At 39.7% G+C, this 14,401-nt stretch overlaps 1 protein-coding gene across 1 annotated transcript; it reads left to right on the top strand.

The window, feature by feature from the left end:
- Window positions 1–1,538: 1,538 nt before the first annotated feature.
- On the top strand, window positions 1,539–8,927 carry LOC575580 (enoyl-CoA delta isomerase 2, mitochondrial). Its single transcript, XM_775972.4, has 8 exons — window positions 1,539–1,657; window positions 2,451–2,597; window positions 3,334–3,406; window positions 4,615–4,717; window positions 5,402–5,522; window positions 5,918–6,007; window positions 6,554–6,697; window positions 8,227–8,927. The coding sequence occupies exons 1-8, from the start codon at window positions 1,649–1,651 to the stop codon at window positions 8,377–8,379; spliced, it is 840 nt and encodes a 279-aa protein (XP_781065.2). The 5' UTR covers window positions 1,539–1,648; the 3' UTR covers window positions 8,380–8,927.
- Window positions 8,928–14,401: the final 5,474 nt, after the last annotated feature.

Below are 14,401 nucleotides of genomic sequence, written 5' to 3'. Positions count from 1 at the left end.
TCTTTAGTGATTCACTGCATACTTTACCTGGCGATGTTTTCATGAATGGCAATGAGTTAAATTGACTCTTCAAAATTATTGGTCTTTATATTTAATATTGATTGTAAATTAACATGGAAAGTCCATATCGACTACTTATGAAAATTGCTTTCAAGAAATCTAGGAGCTACCAATAAACTCAAACATCATTTTCCTCCCCATATTTTGAAATGATTATATTTTACGTTATTATTACCATACCTAAGTTACGGAATATTAGTTTGGGGGTAATTCTTCCAAGACGAAAATTGATTCCATACTCAAAATACAAAAAAAAAGAGCTGTAAGGATTATTTCTTCTGCCGATGTTTTGGCACATACAAATCCATTATTTCTTTCTTACAAGTTATTGAAAGTAACAGAACTATATTTGTAGGGATATTTATGTTTGAACTTAATATAGACGATTTTTTTAAAAAAATAGTGACATTAATTCTTATCCCACCAGGCAATCCCTCAATTTTCATCTATCCCCCGTACGCACCGTTCTTGCCTTTAAAACAATAACCAACACATGACCTTCATTTTGGAACAGTTTGGACGCTGAGATAATAAGCCAGTTCACGGTCGCAGTCTGAGCATGAGCAGATAAAGGTCATTGCAGAACAAATTTTGAAATACACGGGAGACGAAATGTGGATACGTGCTCATGAAAGCTATGTAACATTATTGATTCATGCACATTCAGTGTACGCCATGATACATAGGTGGAAGTATACTTTGAAAAGGGGGAAACAAAGGCTCTTTATATAGCACCTCCATCTCTGTAGGAGTGATTATTTCAAAATGTAAAAAATGGGACCTCTTCATGTTTTTAAGATCTGTGGATATCCGGGTTCATTAGAGTAATGTGCTAACCGTGAACTGGTCTATTCAATCACCCTCGCTGTATTCATTCAAGCGTAAAATCAAAGACTTTCTCTTGAAATCATACGCATAAGGCACGTTGTCGTTATTTTTCATTTATTTATGTCTTTGTTTCTTCTTTTTTGCGCCTCGCTCGAGTGACTATTATGACTTTATGTAACCACATACCTGTATTAGGTTCCTCATATTTCACGTCGTTAATGATTATTTACTGTCATCATTGTTTTTGTTTGTCAATATACTTTATCTTGCTGAACTTAATAATATGTAAACTGTTATTTTGTGGAATGCGAAACAATAAAACAAAACAAAACAAAACAAAACAAAACAAAACAAAACAAAAGGAAACCCAAACGCCCGATCCGTATTCAGTTAATTTTGGTGCCAAATATTTTTTGATAAAGGAAATACTTGACCTCGACAGTTTACTTTAAGTTTACTTTAGACCAAACTTAACACAGTGTCAGAGCGTGGACCGTCCATGGTCAGAGTACGGGTCAAGTGATACAATTATATTGTTATCAGCTATAAAGTCTCCTGGCATACAAAATCCAGGGTGAATAAACAGTCTATTCGACGAGTAATACACATTGTTGAGGTTTCATCTTCCATAAACACTATTAATATGTTTGCGGGCAACACCGGGGTAGATATAGCATAATACTTCACCTGATATTCTTTGATATAAGCCTACATTTTCACATCGAGCAAGGATTAGTGGAGCCATAGAATTCAGAAAATCATGACACAGGTATGTTCTCATGCACGGCAGAGGAAACCACCGAGGAGGAGGTGGTATGTGGGTGATCAGGCACTTGCTCAGCTCCGGGGAATATTTCGTTAAATCTATGGGGAAAAGGTTTAAGGTTGGAATGTTGATTTAGTTTGGGTCAACGTTTGGATTATGGTATTGTGAAAAGTATAATGTACCAACTCTAGGGGAAGAAATGCATTTATGGATTAGAATGACACTGCAAGAGTGTACTAGATTGGCAGAGAAAAGAGACGTGTGGAAAACTGCTAACAACCTCCGAGCTGGGAGAAGATACCTTGATAGATTCATCCCGGAGATCCATGTTATGGTATGGTATAGTGTTTGGGGTTAGGAACTCGGTTAATGAAGGAAATTGGCAACCGAGGATAATTGACGCCGGACCATGTGTCGTCATTCAATATCCATACGGGGGTTAAATATTCGTCTCTATCCTTGTATTAAAAAAAAAAAAGATGATTAATGTCTTCTCTGTTTTTCTGGATGAAAGTTACACAAATTCTGCACCTTTCTATAATATTCGCTTATGGGACCAGTATACCTTTCTCAAAAATTTTGTTGTTTGTTTTACAGCTTTGTTAGGGTCAAAGTTGCTGTTAATGAATTAATATTATTAACCCATGAAATTTAAGAATTCCAGTCCTAATTCGTTAAGACATAAACATGACTTGAGAGAAGAAATTTATCTGTGTACCCTCGGGGACTTTAATATATAAATTATTTAAATTATAATATGCATACTCTCTCACTGGCATGTATGTTATTTTCTCAGGATGGAGAAGTAAAGAACGATCCAGCAGCAAGAGGCAGCAAAATGAATGTCGGAAGAACCTCGAAAGGTATTCTGTATCGTGTGGAGAATGGAATAGCGACCATCACACTCAACAGACCAAAGAAGAAAAATGCTTTCACACCACAGGTCAGAGACGGGAAGTAGATATGAATGAGATAAAGCATAGATGGGAAGAGGGAAGGAAGAGAGGAGGGTGAGGGAGCGAGAGAGATGGGGGATGGATGTGTGTTTGCGTGGGCATGCATATGTGTATGTTTGTGGAGAAGAGAGTGAGTGAGTGAGAGAGAGAAAGAGAGAGGGAGAGAGAGGGAGAGGGAGAGAGGGGGTTGGAAGAGCTCATGTTTATGTGGTATGTGTGTATATGTAAGAAGAAGAAGAAGAAGAGAAGGGTTAGGGAGAAAAAAGGAAGTCTGATGATTTCCACTTAAATGTTTAAATATTGAATGCAGCCGTTGATATCCCACTCTGTGGAAAAACCCATCCACACCTTAACCTAGAGCATTGTGATTTAATTATCTCTGCGCCAGAATTTGTGTGAAAATGGTAATGATAATAATAATAATATTAGTGATAATAATGATAATGATAATGATAATAATATTGATAAGTATTCTTGTTTACTCAGGGTAGCCTTATCGGTATTAATATTTTTCTCCCTGAGAGCCCTGCAATCATATTTTTACCCCAGCTTTACCCGAGCTACCATGAAAAAGTGCACAAACATCGTATTTGATATAAAGATATGACATTTTCGTTTGACTACAGATTAAACAAAGTTCTTACAAATATCAAGTCATACATTATCGGCTAAATTCGACTAGTTTCTAACAGTGCTTTCATCACAATGTATGTTTCTTTAAAGATGTACCTTGATCTACAAGGTGCTCTCATTGCAGCAGGGCAAGATGATAATGTAGTCATTGCCGTAATCACAGGTTAGTAATATATTATGAGTTTTAAACCATGTAAAACTTTGACATAAAAGGGGTATATATTAACATTTGATGCTAATGTCGTTTTTTATTAAGAACGATATGATAGAGACCAGTTTCAGATAACTGCACCGTAATTCGTAGACTTTTCATTATCCTCCTTTCAAAATGATGTAATCAATTATCTACAGATAATCTCAATCATTATCTAACAAATGGTATAATAATGGTGTTGTGATCATACGATTATTAAGCTGCATTACTTTTACCATGTTGCTGTTTTTCTCACGAACCTATAATTATGGTGGGTAAACTACTATCAGAAACTTTCTATGGAGATTATTGATTGGAATCTAAGAAATGTCTACAAAACAATGCCAATATTCTACATTAGATAAGTATGAACCTTGTTATGCACGTCCGATGGCATTTTGTGACATTTTTTGTGCGGAATCGTGTTTTCCATGCTGTGGTGTCAAATGTGTTTGCAGTTAATGAGGATTTTGTCTTTGCTTCCAAACTCAAACCGAACTCACCTGTGGCAGGAAGTTTAAACTGTTCTATTCCCGCATACATGACAATCGCCTCCACTACCAATACCACCACTACCACTACCACCACTACCACTACCACTTCTACTATCTAATTTTCCTCTTCTACCTCCCTGTCTTCCTAACCTTACTTTCCAATTCTGCGTAATATTTAAAGACATTGAAGACGTGCAAGAAGATAAATCTTCATTTCCATTCTTGCCCATCACCATTACCAACATCCCCTTTTCCTCCATGTTTTCCCTATACCCTTCCCCTCATCTTTAATAATATTTAATTACCCACAAAAACCATGTATGATTACAAGTGGGATTGTTGTTAAATTCATCACTCTTCTTCTTCTGCAACCACTGGTCACAATGTTTTGCGGTTTCTTTCAGACTTATTTTTTCTTCCTTCAGAAATTGAGATTTCCAATCCGTATGATTGTGTACAATTCACAAATAATCCTACAAACGAATCAGTGCAAAGTGCAAAACATCAATACATTTTGGGTGGAAATTATGTTTGTCACTAATATGAGTAAACTATTAATTTGAGATGAATAAATATATTTTGTTAGTTTTAGTTAGGATTGATTGATAACAAACATGGGTAGAGGAAATAAACTAATACATTAAATTGTCAAAGTTCTTTGAAATACTTCCTATCTTTCCTAAGGTGTTGGGGACTATTACTGTAGTGGGAATGATCTTGGGAATTTCACGACAGTTGACATCACTAATTTGGAAGAGGCGTCAAAACAACAGAGCCTTCTATTAGAGTGAGTATACAGTTCAGATTGGGACGGTACACTCTCTTGAAGTTGTGCATAGTACAGTATTTAATAATAATAATATTCCGCTTTTATATAGCGCCCAATACATCAATCAATAACGTGTCTAAGCGCTGTACAGACCACCCGGGTTATCTGATTCATGCTCACCCGCACACAATGTATGCACATTCTCCACTCCCGTGGGAGCATTCCAGTCAGTCGCCATTTTAAAAGTGCACACTTGCTCATCCAACCACATTGACTTTCGCATCCTACCGGGTACTATATACCCATTTAACATTTTCGAAAGCCCACAATAGCCTCTGCAACCAAACTATTTAGAAATGCTTAGCCTAGCTAATGCTACGGTCATAAAGGTTCGTACGAATGATAATTTCGTACGAATCTCCCTGTTTTTCCATTGTCTTCCCGAATTTCCATTGTCTGAAAAACGTTCGTACGGCGTTCGTAGCAGTTCGTATTGGCATTTGTGACCGAGGCTTTAAGGAGAGTTTGATTTCAGAATGAGATAAATCCTGTATTGGTGAATTAAATAAAAATAAAACTCTTCAATAGATCACATTGTGATTCGAGGCCAGACAAGTCACCAATCCATTCATCTACTGTCTATCTTCATTATTGCAATCCTTCTGAACTTTAATCCTTATTTTCTGGCCTTTACCTCGGCAGGAGATTTGTAAATGCCTTCATCGATTTCCCGAAGCCTCTGATTGCAGCAGTTAACGGGCCTGCCATTGGTATTGCTGTAACTACATTGGCGCTGATGGATGTTGTCTTCGCCTCTGACAGAGTAAGTTCATATTCTATAAACCGAATCCTGGTGGCGCCAAAAACCAACCTCATTCTTGGAACACTTGACTGGAAATGGGAAGGTCGTGGGTTCGAACCCTGGCGTGGTATTAGTGTCTTTTGGAAAAGAAAATTGATCTACATTTGCCACTCTTCATCTAAGTGTTAAATGGGTATCGGTGGGACGAATTTTCTGAATGCTGTGAGTACTGACATCGAAGATTCTATGATATCTGTAATGGTCAAAATTTGAATAGATTATGGAACTATGACAATTGTTATTGTTCCTATACCTGACCCACCTGGCAAGATGAAAAATTATAATATACTGTGAGAGGATAACAGTTAAGAAATGAAAAGACTTAAATGAAGCTTTAATTCATTTGATATTTTCAGGCAAAATTTCACACCCCTTTCGCTGCTCTTGGTCAGAGTCCAGAAGGATGCTCTTCCTATACTTTCCCCAAGATTATGGGAGCAGCGAAGGTGAGATAAATTAGTTACGGATGATTTTGGTGATGCTTGGAAGGTCTTAATGATATACTTATGCCTTTATGTAATGATACATGCGTACTAGATGGTGTACAAACTTGTACAAAAGTTTCTCTGTTATTTTTCATAACAGAGACAGATATAAATTATGGAAAGGGGCACAGACGTGGTGTGGGTTTAAAATATTTGCATAGATCCATAATTACAGGCTATGTATACCGTGGGATGTGCCTTGAAAGGACGTCACATTGCCTTATAAGGATGTCACACGTAGAGGTCCACGTTCTCGTCGTGTAAACCTAGAGTCCCTAATGTCATTACCCGATGGGTCCCATTGTATTTCCTATAGAAATCTGTAATAGATTATGTAATATGCCATTACCACGTTCACGCATTTCAAAATGTGACTTGCTAGGCTATTGATGGTGACGTGGGTTGCTTCTTTGAAAGAATTTGAGATCGTGTTAAATAATGTTTCCCGATTACGTTTATCTTTACACTTATCACCCACTGAGGGTCTTTACCATCGTTATTTTACAGGCGAATGAGATACTGTTATTTGGTAAGAAGCTGACCGCCCAGGAGGCGTTTGACCGTGGTCTGGTCACAGAGGTCATTCCTGATGCTCAGTTCAGAGAGACAGTGGACAAGAAGGTCAAGGAATATGCTCAACTTCCTAGAAACGTATGTTATGTACACAATTGTATAATCAAGGGTAGAATATTAACCAATTTATGAGGGAAATAATGATGTAAATTTAAGTTGTATGACACATTCTTCGGCGACAACCTACACTAATCTAATTCTAAACTTAAACGTCAAACAAAATCCTATACCCAAACCTTACCATAAATCTAGCCTAAAACCCAATCGCAACCTTTAATCCAAGCCTATATATCTTTTACGAAAAGTTGTAGCCTTATGCACGTCAAAGAATTGACTGTTGTGCTACAGTACACTCTCTCAAAGTGAAACTAAATATAATTCTCTTTACTGAGTCGAAATGTTAAAACACTTGGTCTGTTCAAAACATTTGGTTATTTTCTAGGAACAATGACATATCAATATTGCCTTGGTAACTGCTTCACGATGATTCTTCATGATGTACCTTTTTATTATTTTATCTAAAGAATTTAAATTTATAGTAAGTAATATTATTATCGACATTGGTAATATCTATATCATTAATGTCTTCAATGAAACCTTCTCATTACAATTACCTTTGTTTAATGCATTTTTATATCGTGCCATTAACATTCGCCTGCGAAATTCGAGTGCAAAGAAAAGGTCAAATTCAATTTTAAAGAGAATTTCACAAATTGTGCAATATTTTCGTACCCCGATTTGTTAGATATTACTTTTCTTCCAGCCGCCCTCATCGCCACTATCATAATATTGAGACCTTCAGGTCACAACACCCAAAAGCACCGCTTGTTTTTAGGACATCGCTCGGGCGATGCTGAAGTTTTTTGCGCGGAGTTAAAATCCGGGCGGCGCCTGCTCACTTTCACTCGCCACCCAAAGTACGCTCGGTGTCCGAGCGGACGCCGCCCGGGCACCGACCCAATCGAGCGTTCGCCGTCGGGCGATTCAGGTCAAAAATCGAAGACGCTAGGTCAAAGGCTGCTGAGCAGTCGCCGCCCGGTCGCCGCTCGGTCCCCGCTGGGAGATCAGTCGGTCACTTGGCGGCGATTCCAAAATCGGTCGGCAACCTTTGACCTAGCGGCTTCGATTTTTGACCTAAGTCGCTCGACGGCGAACGCTCGATTAGGTCCGTGCCCGGGCGGCGAACGCCCGGGCACCGAGCGTATTTTGGTGCCCCGCCGATCACCGGCCGGCCGCCGGGTAATTTCGTTAAAATCACCCGGTGGCTGATGGGAGATCGCTCGGGAATCTGTGGGTCATCAGTCGGTCACTGCCAGGACGCAGCCCGGAGAAGCTTCCCGATTTCGCCCAATGTTGACCTAAAATCGACCGGCGACCGACGGGAAATCGACAGGGCACCGCCATTTATCGCTGGGGCTCTACAGACTGCTCGACTTCTTCAAAAATCGTTGGGCGATTCCTAAATTCCGGCGGCGACCGAGAAGGCTACTATTCGGTCGGTCGCCGCTCTGAGTTGTGACCATAGCTTTAGAGACCACCATGTATGTGTCGTATTTACTTGTTGTTTTATATCTTTATTTTATAATTTCTCTTTATTGGTCCAACAGTCTATGCGACTTTCCAAGAATCTGATTTGGGAGACCGAGAAAGAGCGCCTGTACAAGGTGAACCGAGCCGAGTGTGATCTCATTACAGAGAGATGGACATCAGACGAGTTTGCCCAGGCCATCATGAACTTCTTCTCAAAATCAAAGCTTTAATGAACTCATCCAAAATTATGAATTACACCCCGGAAATATCATGAATCATTATCTAAGACATCCTTGTTACCCATGATTTGGAAATTTATCAATGCAATTTAAAACATTGCATGTCTGTTTAAAATGTGTTCGTTTTATTGTAATTGTTATTTTGATTCTAGTAAAGCATAGTCTGTTTAGTCTAAGTACGGATATTCCAGAGAATGGTCCCTATAAATCTGGTACTGAATTGACTTGAACATATTAAGTTGTTTCGATAATTCTGCTTATTAGCCATTCCTTACTTGCTTTCCACTCACTCTTTGAAGTAACACACGTCACTATAACGTCTTGTGTTTGTTCTATTTTTGTTTTTTCTTGAATTTTTAAAACCACAATGGACTATTAACCCCGATTATTAGTTATTGACCGTGTTGTGTGTATAATTGTACTTTTTGCAATATTGTATTCTACGTACTTTTAAGTTTGCTCGTAACTGTGAACACTTCAGCCATTGATTGCTAATCACGATTTGTATTATGACATGAATTAAAAAAATAAAAATTAAATATACCCTAAATGCTTACATTTCTTTTGAAGTCACTGGAAGAAGATATGTGTTGGTAATGTTTATCAATGATTCTCGTTCGCTATATGTTTGTTTGTGTGTATGCGAACCGTATCTAACGTAGGCCTACTGTGTTTTTGACCTGGAAACATTAAATTAATTTGTGTGACCAAAACAAATTTCCATATATTCCTGTGAATTTGGATGAATAAAAAGAATTGAATTGAATTTAATTTAATTTACTCTCTGCTATCAATAAAACATGCTACTGCGGAAATAAGAGAACCAATTAAGCACATTTTGAAATATGTTTCAAATAATAATGGTACAGGTCGTTGTCGTAGGGACTTTTAATCATGGGGGGGGGGGGGGGGTAGGCAGCTCAAATAAATATGTCGGCAACCCCAAAATATTAATGAAACTGTTGAATGTGACAAAAACAGCTTAAAATTGGGAAGGAAAATACCCCCACCCTGTCCCCACGTGCCTCCCCGCCCCGACCCAAAATAAACAACGCGCAAATAGACGAGAAAGGTGATTATTCCCTTGATTTTTCCACCACCTCACTTGAATTATTATGGGCATCAACCCCCTTTGCCCCCCCCCCTCTTCCGGCGCCTTTGCCTGAAACATTATGTTTTGGGTCTAAGTAGAGCAAAGCGAGCACAGCGAGTGTAGCTAATAACGGTGTGGGAGGGGGGGGGGGGTGGACAGAACCCCCAGAAGCACAAAAACATTTGCGTTAGAACAAATTGTAGCCCGGTTTTCAAATTGTTTATCCCTTACCTATACGAATGATGTCCTTTCTGTTTGAGGTTATATTGTCCCCTTATTATTTATTATTTAGGCGAATGTGTTAAAATTTTAAACAGAGGATTCACATTTGCCTTTTAAGGCTTAAATTTTAATCTAAAAAAAAAAGCCTAATAAGGATACATCATACATGTAATATGTGTATCACTTACATTATTCAAGCATAATGTTTGTGAAGAACAGGGGTGGATCCAGCTAGTGGCATGAGGGGAGGGGGGGCCAATTCGTGACAAAATATTAAGCGGCGCATCTTTTATAAAAACTTTGCTACTGGTGAAGGAAGTCGAGCTAGTAAAAGTGATTGCTAGTTTAATGTATTTAATCCAAGTAATGTGCTTTAATTAGTGCATTTCGGTTCTTTAGGGCATCTAGTGTGAAATAAATATAAAAATGAACGTATGTTTTTTTTCTAGAATAGTCTATGTTAAACGTTTTAGTTTTTGTTTCACGATAGGCTATGATGTTTGTATTTCATATTTTATGATCGTAACACCGACCAACCATCCAACCAGTGTGGGTCTCTCTATCTTCGCGCCTCTTTCTCGCCTTACTTCAATCAACTGCTACATATAGATATCCCATATTCACACACCAATGAAAATACGAACAATAGTCATTCGACCTTCTTCGAGGAAATGAAAACAGAAATTTGACTTTCGCGTTGACAGGGACTCAAATATGTTCAAGTCCCATTGTGTTCTCCACACGGACACCGTTCATGCAACAACAAAGCAGAGCTGAAATAACAAATATATCAATAAGAAAAATAACACGGCTTATTGATGTATACAATGGATAGGAGATACATTGTGGGAAGGAGATAAAAGGAGATAAATAAAAAAGGCGAGCAGAGTACATTATCGTGCTTTTTTTGGTTTAAATACCGAATTGACTATGAGGATGGATGACCGAAAGGAACGGTGCCTTAGAATAATCTTCATATTCTTTCCAGGCGCGGATCCAGGATTTTCCAATAGGGGGGGGGGCCGGAAATTTGAAAATTGCGCAGACAGTTTTTCAACTCAACATACCAATACTGACAAGGTCATATTAGAAGCACCATACCGGTATTTTTTTTTGGACATTTTCATCGGGGGGGGGGGGGCTGAAGCCTCTTGCCCGAAAAAGTAATTTTCTGGTTTCACAATTCGGCTAGTGAGCGAAGCGAGCGAGCAAAAATTTGAGGATAATATGTATTTTGTGAAAGTGTTATTTATCACCAAAATACACGAGAAAAGATATAACAAATTCATATTCGGGCAGCTCGCTGTCCCCCCCCCCCCCCCCCATTACGCGCGAAGCGCAGAAGCTTTAATGTTCATTAAATTATTAGAGAAAGAAGAGGATTCGTTGTACCGTTCTCGGTTGTTAATCATTGTCTGAATTCAGTTTCCATAACCCCTCCCGCGCGAAGCGCGGAAGCTTTGACGTTTCATTAAATCATTAGAGAAAGAGTACCGTTCTCGACTCTTAATCCTTGTATGAATTGAGTCCCCTCCTTCCCTCTCCCGCGCGAAGCGCGGAAGCTTTGACGTTTCATTAAATTATTAGAGAAAGAAGACGATTCGTTGTCCCGTTCTCGATTCTTAATCATTGTCTGAATTCAGTTTCTATACCCCCTCCCGCGCGAAGCGCGGAAGCTTTGACGTTTCATTAAATCATTAAAGAAGAGTACCGTTCTCGACTCTTAATCCTTGTCTGAATTGAGTCCCCTCCTTCCCTCTCCCGCGCGAAGCGCGGAAGCTTTGACGTTTCATTAAATTATTAGAGAAAGAAGACGATTCGTTGTCCCGTTCTCGATTCTTAATCATTGTCTGAATTCAGTTTCTATACCCCCTCCCGCGCGAAGCGCGGAAGCTTTGACGTTTCATTAAATCATTAAAGAAGAGTACCGTTCTCGACTCTTAATCCTTGTCTGAATTGAGTTCCCCCCTCTCTCTCTCTCTCTCTCGCGCGCGAAGCGCAGAAGCTTTGACGTTTCATTAAATTAGTAGAGAAAGAAGACGATTCGTTGTTCCGTTCTTGGTTCTTAATCATTGTCTGAATTCAGATTACCCCCTCCGCGCAAAGCGCGGAAGCTTTGACGTTTCATTGAATTATTAGAGAAAGAAGATGATTCGTTGTACCATTCTCGACTCTTATTCCTTGTCTGAATTCAGTTTTCCCCCTCCCGCGCGAAGCGCGGAAGCTTTGACCTTTCATAGTGTAATGAAATTATTAGAGAAAGAAGATAATTCGTTGTTCCATTCTCGACCCTCAATCCTTCTCTGAATTCAGATTACCCCCTTCAGCGCAAAGCGCAGAAGCTTAACGTTTCATTAAATTATTAGAGAAAGAAGACGATTCGTTGTACCGTTCTCGATTCTTAATCATTGTCTGAATTCAGTTTCCATACCCCTCCCGCGCGAAGCGCGGAAGCTTTGACGTTTCATTAAATCATTAGAGAAGAAGTACCGTTCTCGACTCATAATCCTTGTCTGAATTGAGTCCCCCCCCCCCCTCTCTCGCGCGAAGCGCGGAAGCTTTGACGTTTCATTGAATTATAAGAGAAAGAAGATGATTCGTTGTTTCATTCTCGACCCTAAATCCTTGTCTGAATTCAGATTACCCCCTCCAGCGCAAAGCGCAGAAGCTTAACGTTTCATTAAATTATTAGAGAAAGAAGACGATTCGTTGTACTGTTCTCGATTCTTAATCATTGTCTGAATTCAGTTTCCATACCCCCTCCCGCGCGAAGCGCGGAAGCTTTGACGTTTCATTAAATCATTAGAGAAAGAGTACCGTTCTCGACTCTTAATCCTTGTCTGAATTGAGTTCCCCCCCCCTCTCTCGCGCGAAGCGCGGAAGCTTTGACGTTTCATTGAATTATAAGAGAAAGAAGATGATTCGTTGTTTCATTCTCGACTCTAAATCCTTGTCTGAATTCAGTTTTCCTCCTCCCGCGCGTAGCGCGTAAGCTTCTTACGCTTCATTAAATTATGAGAAAAAGAAGATAATTCGTTGTTCCATTCTCGACTCTAAATCCTTGTCTGAATTCAGTTTTCCTCCTCCCGCGCGTAGCGCGTAAGCTTCTGACGCTTCATTAAATTATTAGAGAAAGAAGATGATTCGTTTTCTCATTCTCGACTCTTATTCCTTGTCTGAATTCAGTTTTCCCCCTCCCTCGCGAAGCGCGGAAGCTTTGACCTTTCATAGTGTAATGAAATTATTAGAGAAAGAAGATAATTCGTTGTTCCATTCTCGACTCTAAATCCTTGTCTGAATTCAGTTTTCCTCCTCCCGCGCGTAGCGCGTAAGCTTCTGACGCTTCATTAAATTATTAGAGAAAGAAGATGATTCGTTTTCTCATTCTCGATTCTTAATCCTTGTTTGAATTCATTTTCCACCTTCCGCGCGAGGCGCGGAAGCTCTGACCTTTCATAGTTTAATGAAATTATTAGAGAAAGAAGATAATTCGTTGTTCCATTTCCGACTCTTAATCCTTCTCTGAATTTAGTTTTCCCCTCCAGCGCAAAGCGCAGAAGCTTAACGTTTCATTAAATTTATTCATTAAATTAGAAGATGATTTGTTTTCCCGTTTTAGACTTGTCAAAAATGTTTCTTTGTCTGCTCCTTTTTTCGTCCTATGTCCTCTTACTGCCCCTACCGCCCCTAGCTACGCATGCTTTAAAGGGAAAATGAAACAATCATGATTGTGAAAGCATACAATTAGGTCAGTAGAAATGAAAGGGGAAAAAAGATCTATGTATACACCAACCATGAAATAATCGCGACCGGGAGCGTCATATATCTTAGTTTTGTGTTATCGGGCGAGGGCCGGAGCGGAGCGACCAAGCGAGATTTTGCAATGTAGAATGCTGAAATTATGCGTTCTAGAAAAATCCTTTAGTCCAATATGTACGTTCTTTCCGTTACATGTATATTTCTTTCTAGCTATATATCTAAATTTCCGGGGGACGTGTCCCCGGCCCCCACCCCCCCCCCACTCAGTGTTATTTAGGGTACGCATATGCTCATTCCCTCTTTTTGAAAGCACCCCCTATCTGAGGACTGCCAACATTTCCGAACCCCCCTTTCGCGGGCTTTTCGCGGGCTTTTCCTGCCTTGGAGACCCCCCTAAATCAGGAAAAATGCTCAATGTCCCCCCCTAAATTCGGAATAATTTCTCAGGAGTCCAAAGAGATGAGAGAAAAAAAGAAAAAACACCCCCTTTTTAAAGAAATCTCCGGGTGAAAAGTCAAATACACCCCTTTTTTTACAATTCTCGGGCCGGACTTTGTCGCACGAAAAGTACCCCTTTACCGGACATTTTGGCAACACGCATGCGGTCATTTCGAAACCTGAGTGGGGGGGGGGGGGGGCGGGGACGTGTCTCTCTATCGGGCCCAGGATCGCCGCCGCTGTCCATTATCACTACCTACATGAGTTCAAATATAAGCACAAGCGAGTTGGTATGAGCTGAATCCAAATGAAGGGCAAAATTTGACTGTGAAGTATATAGCTTCTATTTGAAAGACATCCAAAACATTGTGCCCTTTTCAATTTTTCCAAAAAGCAGGGGCTGTTTGTAACGTTTAACTTTGAATCCGTGGCTCGAGATTGTATGCGGCCGGCCCGGCCCCCTCTATTCAATAACGTTTCCCAAGCCTTCTGGAATGACCC

Source organism: Strongylocentrotus purpuratus, unplaced genomic scaffold, assembly GCF_000002235.5.
Source record: "Strongylocentrotus purpuratus isolate Spur 01 unplaced genomic scaffold, Spur_5.0 spur5_contig_810, whole genome shotgun sequence".
NCBI classification, from domain to species: Eukaryota; Metazoa; Echinodermata; class Echinoidea; order Camarodonta; family Strongylocentrotidae; genus Strongylocentrotus; species Strongylocentrotus purpuratus.
The sequence above is the reverse complement of the archived record's forward strand: the minus strand, read 5'-3'. Positions and strand labels throughout refer to the sequence as shown.